The sequence below is a fragment of the Pseudophryne corroboree genome, chromosome 1 (assembly GCF_028390025.1).
Source record: "Pseudophryne corroboree isolate aPseCor3 chromosome 1, aPseCor3.hap2, whole genome shotgun sequence".
NCBI lineage: Eukaryota > Metazoa > Chordata > Amphibia > Anura > Myobatrachidae > Pseudophryne > Pseudophryne corroboree.
This window is the reverse complement of record NC_086444.1, coordinates 355,882,647-355,904,399: the sequence shown is the minus strand read 5'-3', so window position 1 is coordinate 355,904,399 and position 21,753 is coordinate 355,882,647. Positions and strand designations below refer to the sequence as shown.

Genomic DNA, 21,753 nt, shown 5'->3' with positions numbered 1-21,753 from the left:
TGAGAATTGTCTGTACTCCTCTTTTTCTTATTATTCTCAACACCTTTGGGATGAGAGGAAGAGGAGGAAACACATAGACCGACTGGAACACCCACGGTGTCACTAGGGCGCCACAGCTACCGCCTGAGGGTCTCTTGACCTGGCGCAATACCTCTGCAGCTTTTTGTTGAGGCGGGACGCCATCATGTCTATCTGGGCAGTCCCCACTGGCTTGCAATCTGTGCGAAGACTTCCTGATGAAGTCCCCACTCTCCTGGATGCAAGTCGTGTCTGCTGAGGAAGTCTGTTTCCCAGTTGTCCACTCCCGGAATGAACACTGCTGACAATGCGCTTACATGATTTTCAGCGAAGAATCCTGGTGGCTTCCGCCATTGCCACTCTGCTCCTTGTGCCGCCCTGGCGGTTTACATGAGCCACTGCGGAGGCTCGCATCCGTGGTCACCAGAACCCCGTCCTGAATGCCGAACCTGTGACCCTCTAGAAGGTTAGCACTCTGCAGCCACCACAGGAAAGATACCCTGGCCCTGGGGGACAGGGTGATCAACTGATGAATCTGTAGATGTGACCCGGACCACTTGTCCAGTAGGTCCCATCGGAAGATCCTCGCATGGAACCTACCGAATGGAATGGCCTCGTAAGATGCCACCAACTTTCCCAGGACTCGAGTGCAGTGATGCACTGACACCTGTTTTGGTTTCAATAGGTTCCTGACCAGAGTCATGAGTTCTTGAGCCTTTTCCATTGGAAGATAAACCCTTTTCTGGTCCATATCCAGAATCATGCCCAAGAAGGTCAGACGAGTTGTAGGAACCAGCTGCGACTTCGGGATATTGAGAATCCAGCCGTGTTGCTGTAACACCTTCAGTGAAAGTGACACGCTGTTCAGTAACTGCTCTCGTGATCTCGCTTTTATGAGGAGATCGTCCAAGTACGGGATAATTGTGACTCCCTGCTTGCGCAGGAGCACCATCATTTCCGCCATTACCGTGGTGAAAATTCTCGGGGCCGTGGAAAGCCCAAACGGCAACGTCTGAAATTGGAATGACAATCCTGTACCGCAAATCTCAGGTACTCCTGATGAGGTGGATATATGGGAACATGAAGGTATGCATCCTTTATGTCCAGAGATACCATAAAATCCCCCCCCTTCCAGGCTGGCGATGACCGCCCTGAGCGATTCCATCTTGAACTTGAACCTTTTCAAGTATAGGTTCATTGATTTTAAATTCAGAATGGGTCTGACCGAACCGTCCGGTTTCGGTACTACAAACAGGGTTGAGTAATATCCCCTCCCTTGTTGAAGTAGGGGAACCTTGACCAACACCTGTTGAAGATACAATTTGTGAATTGCATTTAACACTATCTCCCTTTCTGGGGGAGAAGTCGGCAGGGCCGATTTGAAAAACCGGCGAGGAGGCACCTCTTCGAATTCCAGCTTGTAACCCTGAGAAACAATTTCTATTGCCCAGGGATCCACCTGTGAGTGAACCCAGATGTGGCTGAAAATTCGAAGACGTGCCCCCACTGGGGCGGACTCCCTTAGCGGAGCCCCAGCGTCATGTGGTGGATTTTGTAGAGGCCGGGGAGGACTTCTGTTCCTGGGAACTAGCTGTGTTGTGCAGCTTTTTCCCTCTGCCCTTACCTCTGGCAAGAAAGGACGCACCTCGTACTCTCGTTTCTTTGTGACCGAAAGGACTGCATTTGATAATGTGGTGCTTTCTTAGGCTGTGAGGGAATAGAAGGCAAAAAATTTGATTTACCAGCTGTAGCTGTGGAGACCAGGTCCGAGAGACCTTCCCCAAACAATTCCTCACCCTTGTAAGGTAAAACCTCCATATGCCTCTTTGAGTCGGCATCACCTGTCCACTGCTGGGTCCATAGGATTCGTCTAGCAGAAATCGACATAGCGTTGATTCTAGAACCCAGTAGTGAGCATCTCATATATAAGACAGCATCTTTTATATGTCCTAGGGTCAATAAGATGGTATCCTTATCCAGGGTTTCAATTACCGCTGATAAGGTATCTGTCCATGCTGCTACAGCGCTACACACCCAAGCCGACGCAATAGCCGGTCTGAGTAAGGTACCCGAATGTAAATGGACTTCAAGGTAACCTCCTGCTTGCGATCAGCAGGATCCCTGAGGGTAGCCGTATCTTGGGATGGCAGCGCTACCTTTTTGGATAAGCGCGTCAACGCTTTGTCCACCCTAGGGGAGGATTCCCACCGTATCCTGTCCGTTGGCGGGAAAGGATACGCCATAAGAATCCTTTTGGGAATCTGCAGTTTTTTGTCTGGAGATTCCCAAGCTTTTTCACATAACTCGTTCAGCTCATGTGAGGGAGGAAAGGTTACCTCAGGTTTCTTTCCCTTATACATGTGTATCCTCGTGTCAGGGACAGGGGGGGTTCCTCTGTGATATGCAAAACATCTTTTATTGCAATAATCATATATCGAATACATTTAGCCACTTTTGGCTGTAACTTCGCATCATCGTAGTCGACACTGGAGTCAGAATCCGTGTCGGTATCTGTCTACTATTTGGGATAGTGGGCGCTTTTGAGACCCCGGAGGTCCCTGCGACATAGGGACAGACATGGGTTGACTCCCTGGCTGTTCCCTAGCTTCCGCTTTGTCTAATCTTTTGTGCAATAAATTTACATTAGCACTTAAAACATTCCACATATCCATCCAGTCAGGTGTCGGCGTTGTCAACGGAGACACCACATTCATTTGCTCCTCCTCCTCCCTAGGAAAGCCTTCTACCTCAGACATGTCTACACACGTGTACCGACACACCACACACTCAGGGAATCCTCTTATCTGAAGACAGTTCCCCCACAAGGCCCTTTGGAGAGACAGAGAGAGAGTATGCCAGCACACACCCAGTGCTATATGACCCAGGAAAAAACACACAATATGTTTACCCAGATAGCGCTGTAATCTGTATATTGCGCCAATTATGTGCCCCCCCCCCCCCCCTTCTTTAAAACCCTCTTTCACTGTGGATAAGCAGGGGAGAGTCCGAGGAGCTTCCTCTGAGCGCTGTGCTGTGGAGAAAATGGCGCTGGTGAGTGCTGAGGAAGAAGCCCCGCCCCCTCAGCGGCAGGCTTCTGTCCCGCTAAAAAATATATAAAAAACTGGCGGAGGCTCTTTATATATACAGTGCCCAGCCTGTGTATATATGTTTATTGCCAGAATTGAGGTTTATATTGCTCCCAGGGCGCCCCCCCTGCGCCCTGCACCCTTACAGTGACTGCCGTTTGTGTGTGCTGTGTGGGAGCAATGGCGCACAGCTTTACCACTGTGCATTACCTCAGTGAAGATCTGAAGTCTTCTGCCGCCTCTGAAGTCTTCTTTCTTCTCATACTCACCCGGCTTATATCTTCCGGCTCTGCGAGGAGGACGGCGGCGCGGCTCTGGGACGGACGGCGAGGGTGAGACCTGCGTACCGATCCCTCTGGAGCTAATGGTGTCCAGTAGCCTAAGAAGCAGAGCCTTGAAACTCACAGAAGTAGGTCTGCTTCTCTCTCCTCAGTCCCTCGATGCAGGGAGTCTGTTGCCAGCAGGCTCACTGAAAATAACAAACCTCTCAAATATACTTTCTTTCAGGAAACTCAGGAGAGCTCCCTGTAATGCACCCAGTCTCCTCTGGGCACAGTAGTAAACTGAGGTCTGGAGGAGGGGCATAGAGGGAGGAGCCAGTGCACACCCATACCTAAAGTCCTTCTTAAAGTGCCCATGTCTCCTGCGGAGCCCGTCTATCCCCATGGTCCTTACGGAGTCCCCAGCATCCTCTAGGACGTAAGAGAAAATATACTGCACATGCCCTTATGTTGTTCATATAGCCCCCCCATTACTAAATGGCAAGGAGTATGTTCTTACAGACGGCTCTTCCTGCTGTGTGTGTCGTTCAGGCTCTTTGTAACCTAGTGGGGCATCAAAATCCACCTGAAATACAGAACATGAGCATCAGTACATCTAAAACATGATACATGAACTTGTCCATAGACGATAAATGTGTACTTGAGGGCTCATGTATTCTATGGGTAATAGAATACCTTTCCATTCATACAGCATTATTTGTTGGGTCACACAAATGTCAAAAATATGACATGACTCCAAATTAGTATCCAAGTATATAATGAATAAAATGTCACTCACTGACCTATTTTACTTCCACCACCCTCTACTTACAGTATAAATAGAAACTATTGTAACAAATTTGTTTTTGTTCTTTTTCAAACAATAAAAAGAATCTGTCACCATGTGCTGGACTGTCATTCTACTTGGGCTCTATATACTAGCAATATAACAAATAGTGTCCCACCATATTTCCATCTGCAGCAACGGATTCCAAACTCTAAATACCCTGCATGCTAATGATTGTAATCACTCCATGTAACACTTCAGGGTAGCCTCCCACACATAACAGCTGGCTCCGCTTCACCAGGGACAGAGTGCTACATAGTATGCTATATGACACAGAAGTCAAGGCTTGCTGTTGGCATACAGGGCTTGCTATTTTTTCAACCAGTGTCCTTCGGGTAAAACACACAGCAAACAGCAAAACAATACTAATTTTATTACAATCAAAGCTCATAACGTAATATGCTTTATCAGTTTTCATGTTTCTCTGTACATCTGAATAAAGTATATCACGGTTATTTCTAAAGCTGAATAGACAAAAAAATGGTTGACCAGCGCTAATCAATTGCAGTTTTCTGTGCAGCTAGCAGAAAAACAGAGGTTACTCAACCCTGTATATAGAAAATCTAAAAAGCAACAGAATTGCAGCGCACAGAAAAAATAAGAATTTACTTACCGATAATTCTATTTCTCGGAGTCCGTAGTGGATGCTGGGGTTCCTGAAAGGACCATGGGGAATAGCGGCTCCGCAGGAGACAGGGCACAAAAAAGTAAAGCTTTACTAGGTCAGGTGGTGTGCACTGGCTCCTCCCCCTATGACCCTCCTCCAGACTCCAGTTAGGTACTGTGCCCGGACGAGCATACACAATAAGGGAGGCATTTTGAATCCCGGGTAAGACTCATACCAGCCACACCAATCACACCGTACAACTTGTGATCTAAACCCAGTTAACAGTATGACAACAGAAAGGGCCTCTTAAAGATGGCTCCTTAACAATAACCCGAATTAGTTAACAATAACTATGTACAAGTATTGCAGATAATCCGCACTTGGGATGGGCGCCCAGCATCCACTACGGACTCCGAGAAATAGAATTATCGGTAAGTAAATTCTTATTTTCTCTATCGTCCTAAGTGGATGCTGGGGTTCCTGAAAGGACCATGGGGATTATACCAAAGCTCCCAAACGGGCGGGAGAGTGCGGATGACTCTGCAGCACCGAATGAGAGAACTCCAGGTCCTCCTTTGCCAGGGTATCAAATTTGTAAAATTTTACAAACGTGTTCTCCCCCGACCACGTAGCTGCTCGGCAGAGTTGTAATGCCGAGACCCCTCGGGCAGCCGCCCAAGATGAGCCCACCTTCCTTGTGGAGTGGGCTTTTACAGTTTTAGGCTGTGGCAGGCCTGCCACAGAATGTGCAAGTTGAATTGTGTTACAAATCCAACGAGCAATCGACTGCTTTGAAGCAGGTGCGCCCAACTTGTTGGGTGCATACAATATAAACAGCGAGTCAGATTTTCTGACTCCAGCCGTCCTTGCAATGTATATTTTTAAGGCTCTGACAACGTCCAACAACTTGGAGTCCTCCAAGTCGCTAGTGGCCGCAGGCACCACAATAGGTTGGTTCAGATGAAATGCTGATACCACTTTAGGGAGAAAATGCGGACGAGTCCGCAGTTCTGCCCTATCCGAATGGAAGATTAGATAAGGACTTTTATAAGATAAAGCCGCCAATTCAGATACTCTCCTGGCAGAGGCCAGGGCTAGTAACATAGTCACTTTCAATGTGAGATATTTCAAATCCACCTTTTTCAATGGTTCAAACCAATGGGATTTGAGGAAATCTAAAACTACATTTAGATCCCACGGTGCCACCGGAGGCACCACAGGAGGCTGTATATGCAGTACTCCCTTGACAAAAGTCTGGACCTCAGGGACAGAGGCCAATTCTTTTTGGAAGAATATTGACAGGGCCGAAATTTGAACCTTAATGGATCCCAATTTGAGACCCATAGATAATCCTGATTGCAGGAAATGTAGGAAACGACCCAGTTGGAATTCCTCCGTCGGAACCCTCCGATCCTCGCACCACGCTACATATTTTCGCCAAATGCGGTGATAATGTTTCACGGTGACTTCCTTCCGTGCCTTAATCAAGGTAGGAATGACTTCTTCTGGAATGCCTTTCCCTTTTAGGATCTGGCGTTCAACCGCCATGCCGTCAAACGCAGCCGCGGTAAGTCTTGAAAAAGACAGGGACCCTGCTGTAGCAGGTCCCTTCTCAGAGGTAGAGGCCACGGTTCGTCCGTGAGCATCTCTTGAAGTTCCGGATACCAAGTCCTTCTCGGCCAATCCGGAACCACTAGTATTGTTCTTACTCTTCTTTGCCGTATGATCTTCAATACCTTTGGTATGAGCGGCAGAGGAGGAAACACATACACTGACTGGTACACCCAAGGAGTTACCAGTGCGTCCACAGCTATTGCCTGTGGATCTCTTGACCTGGCGCAATATTTGTCCAGTTTCTTGTTGAGGCGAGACGCCATCATGTCTACAATTGGTCTTTCCCAACGGTCTATTAACATGTTGAAGACTTCTGGATGTAGACCCCACTCTCCCGGATGAAGATCGTGTCTGCTGAGGAAGTCTGCTTCCCAGTTGTCCACGCCCGGGATGAACACTGCTGACAGTGCTATCACGTGATTCTCCGCCCAGCGAAGAATCTTGGCAGCTTCTGCCATTGCACTCCTGCTTCTTGTGCCGCCCTGCCTGTTTACATGGGCGACCGCCGTGATGTTGTCCGACTGAATCAACACCGGCTTTCCTTGCAGGAGAAGTTCCGCCTGGCTTAGAGCATTGTAGATTGCTCTTAGTTCCAGAATGTTTATGTGAAGAGACTTTTCCAGACTCGTCCATACTCCCTGGAAGTTTCTTCCTTGTGTGACTGCTCCCCAGCCTCTCAGGCTGGCGTCCGTGGTCACCAGGATCCAATCCTGAATGCCGAATCTGCGGCCTTCTAATAGGTGAGCCTTCTGCAACCACCACAGAAGTGACACCCTTGTCTTTGGTGACAGGGTTATTCGCAGGTGCATCTGCAGATGCGACCCTGACCATTTGTCCAACAGATCCCTTTGGAATATTCTTGCATGGAATCTGCCGAATGGAATTGCTTCGTAAGAAGCCACCATTTTTCCCAGGACTCTTGTGCATTGATGTACTGACACTTTTCCTGGTTTTAGGAGGTTCCTGACCAGATCGGATAACTCCTTGGCTTTTTCCTCTGGAAGGAAAACCTTTTTCTGAACCGTGTCCAGAATCATTCCTAGGAACAGCAGACGAGTTGTCGGGATTAAATGGGATTTTGGAATATTCAGAATCCACCCGTGTTGTCTTAGCACCTCTTGAGATAGTGCTAAAGCTGTCTCCAGCTGTTCTCTGGACCTTGCCCTTATTAGGAGATCGTCCAAGTATGGGATAACTAATACGCCTTTTCTTCGAAGAAGAATCATCATCTCGGCCATTACCTTGGTAAAGACCCGAGGCGCCGTGGACAATCCGAACGGCAGCGTCTGAAACTGATAGTGACAGTTTTGAACAATGAACCTGAGGTACCCCTGGTGTGCGGGGTAAATCGGAACGTGTAGATACGCATCCTTGATGTCCAAGGATACCATAAAGTCCCCTTCTTCCAGGTTCGCTATCACTGCTCTGAGTGACTCCATCTTGAACTTGAACTTTTTTATGTAGAGGTTCAAGGACTTCAGATTTAGAATAGGCCTTACCGAGCCATCCGGCTTCGGTACCACAAATAGAGTGGAATAATACCCCTTTCCTTGTTGTAATAGGGGTACTTTGACTATCACCTGCTGAGCGTACAGCTTGTGAATGGCTTCCAACACCCTCTCCCTTTCGGAAGAGACGGTTGGTAAGGCAGACTTCAGGAAACGATGAGGAGGATCCGTCTCTAATTCCAACCTGTACCCCTGAGATATTATCTGCAGGATCCAGGGGTCTACCTGCGAGTGAGCCCACTGCGCGCTGTAATTTTTGAGACGGCCCCCCACTGTCCCCGAGTCCGCTTGAGAGGCCCCAGCGTCATGCTGAGGTTTTTGCAGGAGCCGGGGAGGGCTTCTGTTCCTGGGAAGGAGCTGCCTGTTGGTGTCTCTTCCCTCTTCCTCTGCCTCGTGGCAGGTACGACAAGCCCTTTGCTCTCTTATTTTTGTAGGAGCGAAAAGGCTGCGGTTGAAAGGTCGGTGCCTTTCTCTGTTGGGGAGTGACTTGAGGTAAAAAAGTGGATTTCCCGGCAGTAGCCGTGGCCACCAAGTCTGATAGACCAACTCCAAATAACTCCTCCCCTTTATACGGCAAAACCTCCATGTGACGTTTTGAATCCGCATCGCCTGTCCACTGTCGTGTCCATAAGGCTCTTCTGGCTGAAATGGACATAGCACTCACCCGAGATGCCAGTGTGCAAATATCCCTCTGTGCATCACGCATATAGATAAATGCATCCTTTATTTGTTCTAACGACAGTAAAACATTGTCCCTATCTAGGGTATCAATATTTTCAATCAGGGATTCTGACCAAACTACTCCAGCACTGCACATCCAGGCAGTTGCTATAGCTGGTCGTAGTATAACACCTGCATGTGTGTATATATTCTTTTGAATAACTTCCATCTTTCTATCTGATGGATCCTTAAGTGCGGCCGTCTCAGGAGAGGGTAACGCCACTTGTTTGGATAAGCGTGTGAGCGCCTTGTCCACCTTAGGGGGTGTTTCCCAGCGCGCCCTAACCTCTGGCGGGAAAGGGTATAATGCCAATAACTTTTTTGAAATTATCAACTTTTTATCAGGAGCAACCCACGCTTCATCACACACGTCATTTAATTCTTCTGATTCAGGAAAAACTGTTTGTAGTTTTTTCACACCATACATAATACCCTGTTTTACGGTATCTGTAGTATCAGCTAAATGTAACGTCTCCTTCATTGCCAAAATCATATAACGTGTGGCCCTACTGGAAAATACGTTTGAATTTCTACCGTCGTCACTGGAATCAGTGCCCGTGTCTGGGTCTGTGTCGACCGACTGAGGCAAAGGGCGTTTTACAGCCCCTGACGGTGTTTGAGGCGCCTGGACAGGCATTAATTGATTGTCCGGCCGCCTCATGTCCTCAACTGACTGTTTAAGGGAAGATAAACCATCACGTAATTCCACAAATAAAGGCATCCATTCTGGTGTCGACCCCCTGGGGGGTGACATCTGCATATTTGGCAATTGCTCCGCCTCCACACCAATATCGTCCTCATACATGTCGACACCACGTACCGACACACACCGCAAACTCACAGGGAATGCTCTAATGAAGACAGGACCCACTAGCCCTTTTGGGGAGACAGAGGGAGAGTCTGCCAGCACACACCACAAAGCGCTATATATACAAGGGATATCCTTATATTAAGTGCTCCCTTATAGCTGCTTTAATATATATATATATAGCCATTAATGTGCCCCCCCTCTCTGTTTTACCCTGTTTCTGTAGTGCAGTGCAGGGGAGAGACCTGGGAGCCGTTCTGACCAGCGGAGCTGTGACAGAAAATGGCGCCGTGTGCTGAGGAGATAGGCCCCGCCCCTTTTTCGGCGGGTTCTTCTCCCGCTATTTTTCCAGTCAGGCAGGGGTTAAATATCTCCATATAGCCCCTATGGGCTATATGTGAGGTATTTTTAGCCTTGTATAAGGTTTATATTTGCCTCTCAGAGCGCCCCCCCCCAGCGCTCTGCACCCTCAGTGACTGCCCAGTGAAGTGTGCTGAGAGGAAAATGGCGCACAGCTGCAGTGCTGTGCGCTACCTTATGAAGACTGAGGAGTCTTCAGCCGCCGGTTTCCGGACCTCTTCACGCTTCAGCATCTGCAAGGGGGTCGGCGGCGCGGCTCCGGGACCGGACTCCACGGCTGGGCCTGTGTTCGATCCCTCTGGAGCTAATGGTGTCCAGTAGCCAAGCAGCAAATCCACTCTGCATGCAGGTGAGTTTACTACTTTCCCCCTAAGTCCCACGTTGCAGTGATCCTGTTGCCAGCAGGACTCACTGTAAAGAAAAAAACCTAAACTAAACTTTCTCTAAGCAGCTCTTTAGGAGAGCCACCTAGATTGCACCCTTCTCGTTCGGGCACAAAATCTAACTGGAGTCTGGAGGAGGGTCATAGGGGGAGGAGCCAGTGCACACCACCTGACCTAGTAAAGCTTTACTTTTTTGTGCCCTGTCTCCTGCGGAGCCGCTATTCCCCATGGTCCTTTCAGGAACCCCAGCATCCACTTAGGACGATAGAGAAAGCCTCAACCAATGAATAAAAAGGTTTTTTTATTTAATTAAAACAATTTATTATAACCTTGGGACAAGTGTATAAACTTTAAACACATCACCATCTAATAAAATTATCTGCATTAAATAATCCAGCAATTTTAACCTATAGTTTAAAGCCAAACATATATGCAGGAAAAGCTCTGTTTACATATCCAGCGCTACCTTAGATGGTGATGTGTTTAAAGTTTATACACTTGTCCCAAGATTATAATAAATTGTTTTAATTAAATAAAAAACCTTTTCATTATTTCTAAAGCATTACAAAAAAAATAAAACGATGAGGTACACATGGTTTAGCGGAAAAAGTAAAATCGCACAAGAAAAACTTTACAACCATTAGCTGCACACTGGTAAATTCTGTAGATCTGATTCACCCAAACGGCCTTTAACTGTAAAGGGTTATTTCACTAGGGACATTGTTTCTGTACCAAACCAGAGCCAGGTCCTTTATAAGGAGAATTTTAAGATGTCCTGGCACTACCTTGGTAAAAACCATGTAGAGCTGTAGCCAACCAGTATGGCAAAGCAGTGAAATGAGAAGAATGTTACACTGACTGACGAATGGATCTACAGATGGGTTCACTACGGCTGGCCGGCGGTCGGGCTCCCGGCGACCAGCATCCCGGCGCCGGGAGCCCGACCGCCGGCTTACCGACAGCGTGGCGAGCGCAAATGAGCCCCTTGCGGGCTGGGCTCGCTACGCGCGCCACACTATTTTATTCTCCCTCTATGGGGGTCGTGGACCCCCACGAGGGAAAATAAGTGTCGGTATGCCGGCTGTCAGGCTCCCGGCGCCGGTATACTGAGCGACGGGAACCCGACCGCCGGCATACAGAAGACCACCCCTACAGATGTTTCCTCTTACATCTTTGCTCCGTACGATAATGCGTGAGTGTCAAGTGGCTCGGTAACACCAAGCATCTTTTTTTGCATCTTAGTATGCACGAGCAGCTTCTGCTTATTAAAATGATATGCAGCATGTCTATTTTATGTGTGTGACTGCGACTGTATTTGCATACAAAATGCTCTGCTACAGTATGTTCATGTAAAACCCTGTAAAGTGGCATTTTGGATGCAGATAGTGCTGCAATTACACACAGAATATAGGCAGGCCGCATATCATTTTAATCAGCAGAAACTGTGTGTGCGTCCTATTACATTACTTTGTGTCTAAGACTCATTTTCGCGGAAAAAAAAAATGCTACAAAACACCCTCTGCGCTATCGAGTCCCGCCACGGAATGGCACAACTACAAGGGCTGTTTAGAGTGACTGCAGCAAGGCTGTAAGAGGACACATCTGTACAAGTCCCCAATATTTAGAGAAACTGTGAACACTGCAGGAGCTAAACAATGCAACTATACAAAGCAAGTAGTTTAGAGCAGTGGTTCCCAAACTTGATCCTCACTGCAGATATCCATGGCTCAGCACAGATAGTTAAATCAAATTGACTGATGTACTAATTAAGTCACCTGTGGACAAGCAGGAATAGGCTGCTTGCTATAAGTTTCCTTATACACCATCTGCTGAACATTATGGGGAAAGTTGAAATGTTTTCATGCACAATTCTGTCTGCATACAATGACATGACCGCTTCCTAATGGATGGAAATACTGCAGTCTCTCCAGGGCTTAAAGTGCTCCTGGAAAGGAGGTGGAACTAATTTACCCTGCCACTTACCCCCTACCCCCCTTCCCCATCCTCACATTAAGGGCTAGTGCTAGTGCTTTCAGCACCCCCTGCAAACTATAAATTATTTCCCTACTTACCTTACTTTATAAAGAGACACTGATCTCACAAAAAAGCAGCGTGGTCTCATAATAGTATCCCAAATTCAAGTGACAACACGCAGTAGCACAATCTTATTCACAATACACTGCATGTAGTGCCCTTGATTCATATTACACCACATAGTAATGCCCCTTATTCAGGTTACGTCACTCAGTAGTGCCCTTTATTCACATTGCACTACACAATGTTACACTCTATACATGTTATACCATACACAGGGGCACTTTAAGAGAGGAGGAGGCCCATGTGCAGCCTCCTCCTTTCGGGCCCACTCCTCTCTGCTGGCAGCACTGAGAGTCTGAGCATTAGAGGGTTCAGACTCTACTGCGCATGCCCGTACCTCTGTGGAAATGGTGCAGAAGTCATTTTCCCAGTGATTTCTCTACTGCACATGTGCAGTAGTGTCCGCTGCGCCATATTCACAGTGATTTAACAGCACTGCTGACGTTGGTGCAGGACTCTGGAGGGATGACTATTCAACAAAATGGGTGCAGCAGCACCGATTATATATAAGCCAGTGGCCACACAATAGTGCCACTTATACACAAAATGCCCACAGTAGTAGTGCCGCTTAGAATACAGAATGCCTACAGTAGTAGTGTCCCTTATACATAATGCCCACAGTAGTGTCCCTTATACACAAAATGCCCACAGTAGTAGTGCCACTTATATACAGAATGCCCACAGTAGTAATGCCACTTATATACAGAATGCCCACAGTAGTAGTGCCCCTTACACATAATGCCCACAGTAGTATCCCTTATACACATCTCTGCTACACCAGCAGCTCATTGCCTGTGTCCCTCCAGCAGCTTCCCCACCTCTCTTGTCCCTCCAGCCCCCTATTAATTTGTCTTCAAAATGCACAGAGCCTGCTCCTCTTCATGGTTCTTCTTCACTTCAGCAGCAGTGACAGAATAACATCACATATGCTGTTTCCCAGAAAAGGAAGCAACTGGGACCTGGGGAGGGAATGTATGCCGTCCATCAGACACAGCGTGTGTGAGTACCAGGAGAGGTGAGCTGTAAATGGAGGAGGACTAGGAAGCCACCAGAACCTGAGGAAGGGGAAGGTGGCTGCAGCTCATCAGTAACACTAGCACCACCTGCATCATCTATTGATATAGGTGACGTGGCAGGTTTTTTGTTTTTTTTTAAATTACTGTGCAAGGTAATGGAGGTGGTGGAACTAGTTCCCCCTACCATTACAGGTGGTGGAACTAAGTTCCACCTCGTTCCCCCCACTTTAACCCCCGAGTCTCACCAATATTTGTTTAGCAAATAAGAAAGACAACGTCCAATGTATGTAGATGACAAGTACACGTTATTCTTTTCCTGTCCATTCAATCATCAGTAGCCACACTACTACCAGGAACATATGGTGAAACATATGCAAGAGATACTTGCACACTCACTCAGAATGCCCAGCCCAGACCTGCATTTTGAGGCGTTCTCCAGGACTCCAGGGAGAGTAACCTACCCTCTCGAATCCTGCTGCTCTTTTTTGAAAAATGGGCATGACCTTAATAAATTGCAAGAAATTACATCATCATAGCTCCCCCACATTGTGCAATGATACGGAACCATTGCTCAGCCCAATGCTGCATTATGAATTGCGTCATTGTGTAGTGGTGGAAGATGGGGGTGAGGGTGGGGGTGGGAGCATGATGATACAAATTTGCATGCACACCCCATACTTCCTACCCAGACATTAGGAAAAGTCAAACGTATGAAGAAAGAAAACATTTCTCATTTTGCCAACTTGTTTTCAGCCATTAATATAGATCTTAACAACTGTTTGTTTTGTCTAAATACGGGAGATTAGATCAGAGTTTTGACTAAACAAAGAACCTACATTCATGTCGCACTCTATAATGGATACAGCTTTGTCTGGTTTTGTTTCCATCACCCGAAGCTCATAAATCTGTAAGAAAAACAGTTCAATAGGTAAATTAAAAGTATTAATTCCTTTATTGTAAAACATACAAATGAAACTGTTTTAAACCCTTTACAAGTTTTCATTCAGGGAGAATACAAGAGCACAAAAACAAACCTAAACATGTCAAATGAACTTTGTACAACAGTCCAGAGAATTGTATTTCTTTATATGTTAGGTTCCGAAAACATTGCCTTACCTACTTCTGGGGGTAAATTTACTAAGGTGGGAGATTTTTAGAACTGGTGATGTTGCCCATGGCAACCAATCAGATTCTACTTACCATTTATCTAGCTGCTTCTAGAAGCAGCTAGATAAATGGTAAGTAGAATCTGATTGGTTGCTATGGGCAACATCACCAGTTCTAAAAATCTCCCACCTTATTAAATTTACCCCCTGGTCTGTGAATCATATCTTATATGTATTTTACTTAATCCTGATCACTGATCATGAATACAATAAATGCTGTCTAAAAAAAAAAGGACGCAATTTAGAATGTATACATAATCGTGTACTTTGTAACATCATAATATACCTAATGGAATGATGAAAGCTACCTCAGATGTCTGTAGGGGGTGAGCAGAGGCTTGGTGATTTGTGTAAGCAGCAAATAACCACATTTGCCAGATCAAAGTAGATTTGAGTGTGCAGGACCACAATTAATTTAGGTCACATATACAGTACATAAAAGCTATAAATGTGCGTTACAATAATGACGACTTCTGTGTAAAAAAATAAAAAATCAGCTTGTGGGGTACTGCTACTGACTTCTTCTCTTTTGATCGCCTGCGTTGTTGCATTGCGAGCAGACTTCCCAGCCACCGCTGTCGTCATGCTCGTGAGGTACTGCTGCTGACCTCTGCTTCTCTTTCTTCTGATCTCCTGCGTTGTTGTATTGCGAGCAGACTTCCCAGCCACCGCTGTCGTCATGCTCGTGGGGTACTGCTGCTGACCTCTGCTTCTCTTCTGATCTCCTGCACTGTTGCATTGCGAGCAGACTTACCAGCCACCACTGTAATCTTAGAAGCCAGTCTTCGCTGTGACTCTCACACCAATGCACTCCTTGCTGCTGTAGCAGAAGACGCCACTTCAGTGGCCCACTGTGGTGTGGAACGCTCTTCCTCACTCAGTGAGTGATACATGCAGCTTTGTTCTCAGTGGTTGCGGTTTACATTCTTGTAACTTCTCCTGTGCTGAGGTTTATAGTAAACCTGCACACTGTCACCTGTGTATGTTGGTGTGACTTCGGCCATTACCGCTTCCTATTATCTAGGGCAGGCATGTCCAAACTGTGGCCCACCAGCTGTTGAGAAACTACACATCCCAGCATGCCCTGACACAGCTTTAGCATTCATAGTCTTTTAAATCCTGGGCTGGATATACCATGCCCTTAGGGGCAAACATTCCCAATGATCCGAAGTTTCCTTTCTTTTTTATAGATGTAGTGTAGTTGTGGGTTGGGGGGGTTTGGTAGTTTAGTGTAGTTGGGGGTGTGGGGGAATTTGTTCGGGGATCCATGTAGGCCTTAAGTTGGGGATATGATTCTACATGGTGGGGTGATTTAGGGGGTGGTTGTTAATTTAGTCCATGTTTTGGGGATATTAGCTAGTGGTTTTTTTTTGCTCTATCTATAATGTATTGATATTTGATTAATGTACTGATATTTGATTGCAGCCTTATGTACTGCAATCCAGTTGATATCAGAGTACTTAGGTCTAGTTTTAGGGGCTGGGCCATAGGTACATTCGGCTGATCCTCCTTCCAGAGCTGTGTTCCTATTTGCCATAAGGATACCCATTACGTTCCTGATTTTGTGTTGCGTGGGCCTAAATGGCATCTTTGGGTACCCGCTTCACTTTTAGTATGTCTGGGTAGCATAAATTCCTTAGCGTTAATGAGGAGTTCTGAACTCCTGACTCCTTTCATGACAATTTGTTGTGTCCCATTTGTTATACTAGACTGCTAAGTATAATCCCTTTATTTATGTACTCTGGAAAGTGTGTAACTTGGGGTCACCTGTAGATGCTTGCCCTCCCTTCCACTTTTATCACTTCACCTGCCCCCAGGACCCAAATGTAATAGTCTGCAATTTGCAGGCACAGCGTGATTTCAGTGGTATACTCTTATAATCCTTCTAGGCAAGTGTGGAGTTTGTATATTCTCCCCGTGCTTGTGTGGATTTCAGCTACACTGGGGCAAATATTCCCTGTAAAGTGCTGAGATATATGTGTGTGCTATATACAATAAACAAATGAACTATTACTAAGGGATCCATTCTTAAGGTGTATACACATGGTGAGATTCGGGCTAAACCCCAATTCTCACTATGTGATAGGGACTAGGTCGGTACTGCAAGCATAGATGACTGTGCTTGCGATACTGGCTTTGTACGATTTTGGCTAAGTGTCAATTTTGACTCTTTTCTACGAGATAGTCAAAATTGACTTGCCTGCACAGTCTATCTAGGCTTGCAGGACCGTGCATCGGGATCGCAGGGTGACTTTCACCTTGTGATCTGCATTAACTTTCCGTGTATACACACCTTTAAAAAGACATATTTACTGTCTGTTCATTCAAATACAAATATTTATTTTGCTATATTTTTATAATAGCTTTGCTTTTAGGCTAGGGCTACACAATCGGCCGGGAGGGGGGTTCTGTGTGCACACGGATCCTGTTCTGCGGGATCCCATAGAACAGGATCCAGCCAGTGACACACAGGATTTCAATGGAGCACAGCTGCACTGTGCGAACACCTACATTGAAATGTATGTGTTCACACTGAAATCCCGCCGTCCTGTCATCCGTCCTGACCGCAGCATGCGTTACGTGTGGGTGCCTGCATAAGCGCCCACGTGCAGTCTCCTTGCGGCCAAGGGGGTCCTGCTGAACGGGACCCACTTGCCCGCTGTGTGTGGCCATAGCCTTACTTTTACAAGAAAGGATCAGTCTGGTCACTTACAAAATGAACCATTAGTGTTTTCATCTTACTAACAATGTGTAAAACCTTTCTGAATTTCCACACATAACAGCTGTCAGCGGTTATACAATACCTTCTCATTGTAATTAATGGCAATTACATCTCCAGTTGTCAGACAAGCAAAGTTCCTCAGTGCATTCTCCAATCTTAGAATGAAGTCAAGGAGGATCAGGGGAAATGACCGTTTATAGCTACCTAGAAACCCTCCCCCTATTCCTTTATTACCTGGTGTTACTGGAAACAGATCAGTAGCATTATCTTTGTCAATCACAAAGTAAGAAATTGATAAATATCTTTCATCAAAATACATACATGCAAATTACTTGGATCTATAAGAGGCCTTGTTTTTGTAGGCTTTGCTCACACACATGCACTAGGAAAACAGATACAAACAAAAGTGAGCTTTAAACATAGTGGAAATAATGATAAGATTTGCTAGTGGTAAATATAACAGCTAATATTATTGTTGGTCCTATAATTTGCTACCAGTGACAATGAAAGGATACACTGCTTTTGGGTTTGTGATGTCCAGGAAATCGGGGCTCTGTGGTTGGAATTTGGAGTATGTGGCCACCTGGAGATTGACGCTTTCCACTTGCACCAGACCTCCCTCTTCTAACAGCAAATTCTGCATCATCTGAGTAGAGAGCAGCAAGCAAATTAGTAATGGTTATTTATTCAACAAAGAATGCACATCGCCATTATTGCATATTGAATGACACAAAACAGGAAAGATTAGGCTCCAAATCCATTTTGATTAATAAAATATTGATACATGAAGAGCATGAAGTGATATTTGCAGTTTTTAGCATTGGATACAGCTTACTTTCAACCATATTGTATGTAGTCTGCAATGTATTATCCTTTTTTTAATTATCAATTAGTCTGCTCAAAATATTTTGATATTCAAGTTAAGTGTGTACTGATTAAGCAATCTGTGCTCAAGCATGTATATCCTTAAAATTTGGGCAGTCAGGTAACCCTTAGAAGCAAGTTTTGTAACCACTGGTGTATATTATTATTATTATGTTACTTTATTTATATTGCAACACAAGGGGTCCACAGCATCTAAAAAGTATATAAACAAATGAACAAAACAAGAAAACAGCGACTTACAGTACAGGACAATGCGGGACAAGTACATGGTATAAAAACATTGCTGCATTAGCAGACATGACACTGAAATAAGCATCAGGGTGGCGGAAACCGAGGGCTATATGCTGTTGTAGGGAGTATGGTGTAGAAGATAGTCTAAATAAGGGAAGGAAAAGCACATGAAGGGAGAAAGCCCTGCTCGAGACATTACATTCTAAAGAGGAAAGGGGGGGGATAGAAAGGGATGACACAGATGGGGTAGACAGTGAGAGAGGAACACAGGGTTAGGATGAGAGACGGCTGGGTTTGATAAAGTAGTAAGTCTTGAGAGCCCATTTGAAGTTTTGTAGAGAAGTAGACACTTTGATGGAGAAAGGAAGAGAATTCCAGAAATATGGAGCAATACATGTAAACTCTTGGAGGTGGGAGTGAGAGGAGGAAATCAGTTGGCAGGAGAGGCAGCATGCATTTGTGGAGCAAAGAGGATGGACGGGAGTGTAAAGGAAGAGAAGGTCAGAGATGTAAATGGGAGAGGGATGGGTGAGGGCTTTATAAGTGAGGGTTAGAAGTTTGAACTGGATTCTGAAGGGGAGGGGGAGCCAATGTAAGGCTTGTAAGAGAGGGAATGTGGACTTAGTATGTTTGAGGAGGAAGATGAGCAGGGCAGTAGCACTGTGGATATATTGGAGTGGAGAGAGATGGTTGTCAGAGAGGTCAAATAGGAGGAAATTACAGTAGTCCAATCTTGAGATGACCAGTAAGTGGATAAGGGTCCTAGTAGCATCCAGGTGAGTAAAGTTCCTGTAAATATTTTTGCGATAGAAATGGCAGGATTGCGAGAGTTACTGAATATGTGGTTTGAAGGAGAGGAAGGAGTCAAGGATTACTCAAAGAGAGCACACTTGGGGCTAGTGGAGATAGTTGAGTCATCAACAGATAGGGAAATTGTAGAACGGTGGGAAGATGATCATCTCAGTCTTAAGACATGTTAAGGTTAAGAAAGCGCTGGGACACCAAGGAAGAGGTAGCCGAGAGACAGTTGGAAAGATAAGTGAGGAGAGAGGGGGAAAGGTCAGAGTAGGAAAGGTAGATTTGAGTATCATTAGCATAGAGAGGATATTGGAAGTCAAAAAAGCTAATGAGCTCACCTAAAAAGAACGTACCAAAGGAGGTGGGAGGGGATAGGGTCAAGTGGGGAGGTGGAGGAGGGAACAGATGAAGGCCATGATTTCCTCTTCAGATACAAGGGAAAAAGAAGTCACAGTTAGTAAGACTGATGGGGATGGGTGGTCAGGGAAAGAGGGTGGCTGATTGCTGAGGGTCTGGTGGGATGTGATGTCCTGACGCATGGAGTATATATGTAATGAAAAATGTAAGATTTCAAACATCAAGTCACAAATTAATATAACAATATATGTCAAGCAGATGTACACTAGACCCAAGCAAATTATTGGAGGAGAGCAAGCGGGTATAAAAGGGGCTACAAGTAAGCACGTTTAGAGTGTCTGAAATAATACAAGCACCAGTGTATAGTCACCACATGTGACATACAACATGTATATAAATATTACGTTTACAATGGTCTCTTACCCAATGAGGGAGGTAGCAAATACCTTCATCTGCAACAAACTCAAGAACACCACAATGTGTCATTCTATCGGAGTTCTTATTGGTTAATTTGAAGAGCATGGGATATGTGATGTTCAATCTGCCTGTAGATAAAACAAATACAATATGAGCTGAATTTTCATTTACCATACATAAGATAAATTTTGAGATCCGAAATTGGAATTTGAATTTAACATTGTCAATGATCTGTAAGGTACCACAGTCGCAGTACCAGACAGTGGGGAGAAATCACATACATAAAACAGGGACAGAAGAGGAAGAGTCCAATTCAAACTTCTCACACTCATTTACAAAGTACTCACCCACTCCTCTCCCATTTACATCTCTGACATTATCTCACTTTACACTCCCACTCGTCCTCTTCGCTCTGCTAATGCACGCAGACTCTCCTGATTTCTGATTACTTCCTCTCACTCCTATCTCCAAGATTTTTCACGTGCTGCTCCCTTACTCTGGAATTCTCTACCTCTCGCCCTCAGACTCTCCACCTCTCTACAGAACTTCAAATGGGCTCTTAAGACCCACTTCTTTACCAAACCAAGCTAAATCTCATCCTAACCCTCTGTCCCATGCTCGGTCTACCTCATCTGCGTCACCCCTGTCTGTCTGACCCTCCCCTTTAGAATGTAAGCTCTCCCTCTTCCCTCATGTGCTTATCCTTTTCTTACTTTAATAATCCACAACTGCCCAAATCATACAGTTTTTGGCCACCTTGATACTTATCTCAGTGTCGTCTACTGATGTAGTTGTTCTTAGTTACCCTGTACTTGTCCTATATTGTCTTCAACTGTAAGTCACAGTTTTTCTAATTTGATTATGTGCATATGTACTCTGTAATTGGGCGCTGCGGAACCCTTGTGGCACCATATAAATAAAGGCTAATAATAATAATAATAATCATCATCATCAAAAGATAGATGTAAAAGCACAATATAGGCTAGGCCTTGCTTGTGAGAGAGCTTGCAATCTAGCGTATGCCTGGCCAACCTGTGGCTCCCCAGTTGTTCCGATACACCGTTTTGCCATAAGGGAATGCTAAAACTGTGGCAGGTCATCCTTGGATGTGTAGTTTCACAACAACTGGAGAGCCACAGGCTGGCCAGGCCTGATTCAGTGGAAAAAGAAGTTGAGAGAAGAGTAGTCAGTGTAAAGGTTGTGACAGTAACAAGGATCTAACTGCGTGGGCTGGGTTGTATCTATTCTCGCCGCGGTGCCCAGCTCTCCAGACCCCCAGCCCTCAGCAGCTGCACATCCGTCCAGGAGGGCCCACCGCCAGCAGGTCCCTGCTGCTGCAGCCGCGCCAACCAGCGGGATGGCAACCCCAGAGAGCACCCGCCAGAGGTAAGGCTCCGGAGCCTGACATTGCCGTGGTATTTAGGAGGGAGCGAAGCAGGACAGTTGGGTATGGGAAATACCAGATAGCAGTCAGGGCAGGATATCATAAGAGAGTGGATAAGAGATTTCATTATATCTGGAGAAAGTAAAGGGCTTACTCTAATAATATATCAAGAAAGAGTGTGAGCAAGAGAGCACAGGATGGCAAGAAGGGTGACACCATGGCAGTAGACTTGCAGATTACGGAAACCATGGTGTTATTGAGATTTGAGAAGAGATTGGAAGATAAGAAAATAAGCTAAATTTTGGATATTTCAAATTGTAGGTAATGTATTTGTAGGACATCAATATGGTAACAGCAGTGACAGCTGATCACATAGTACAGCAAAGAACAGAAAATGTCATGGTCACAGAAGGGGTGCTGAGGCCAAGCAAGCAAATTTGTTTCCCAAGAGCAGAGCTGTTCAGCAAGA

At 45.6% G+C, this 21,753-nt stretch overlaps 1 protein-coding gene across 3 annotated transcripts in view; it reads right to left on the bottom strand.

The window, feature by feature from the left end:
* Window positions 1-21,753, bottom strand: part of UFD1 (ubiquitin recognition factor in ER associated degradation 1) — a 92,382-nt gene that overhangs the window by 43,012 nt on the left and 27,617 nt on the right. For all 3 annotated transcript variants that reach the window (XM_063964769.1, XM_063964770.1, XM_063964773.1), the window contains exons 4-8: window positions 19,907-20,028; window positions 17,728-17,858; window positions 17,295-17,367; window positions 14,161-14,229; window positions 3,885-3,950 (exon numbers count right to left, since the gene is read on the bottom strand). In XM_063964769.1, coding sequence (XP_063820839.1) covers window positions 3,885-3,950; window positions 14,161-14,229; window positions 17,295-17,367; window positions 17,728-17,858; window positions 19,907-20,028 — 461 coding nt within the window. The remainder of the gene's footprint in view (window positions 1-3,884; window positions 3,951-14,160; window positions 14,230-17,294; window positions 17,368-17,727; window positions 17,859-19,906; window positions 20,029-21,753) is intronic.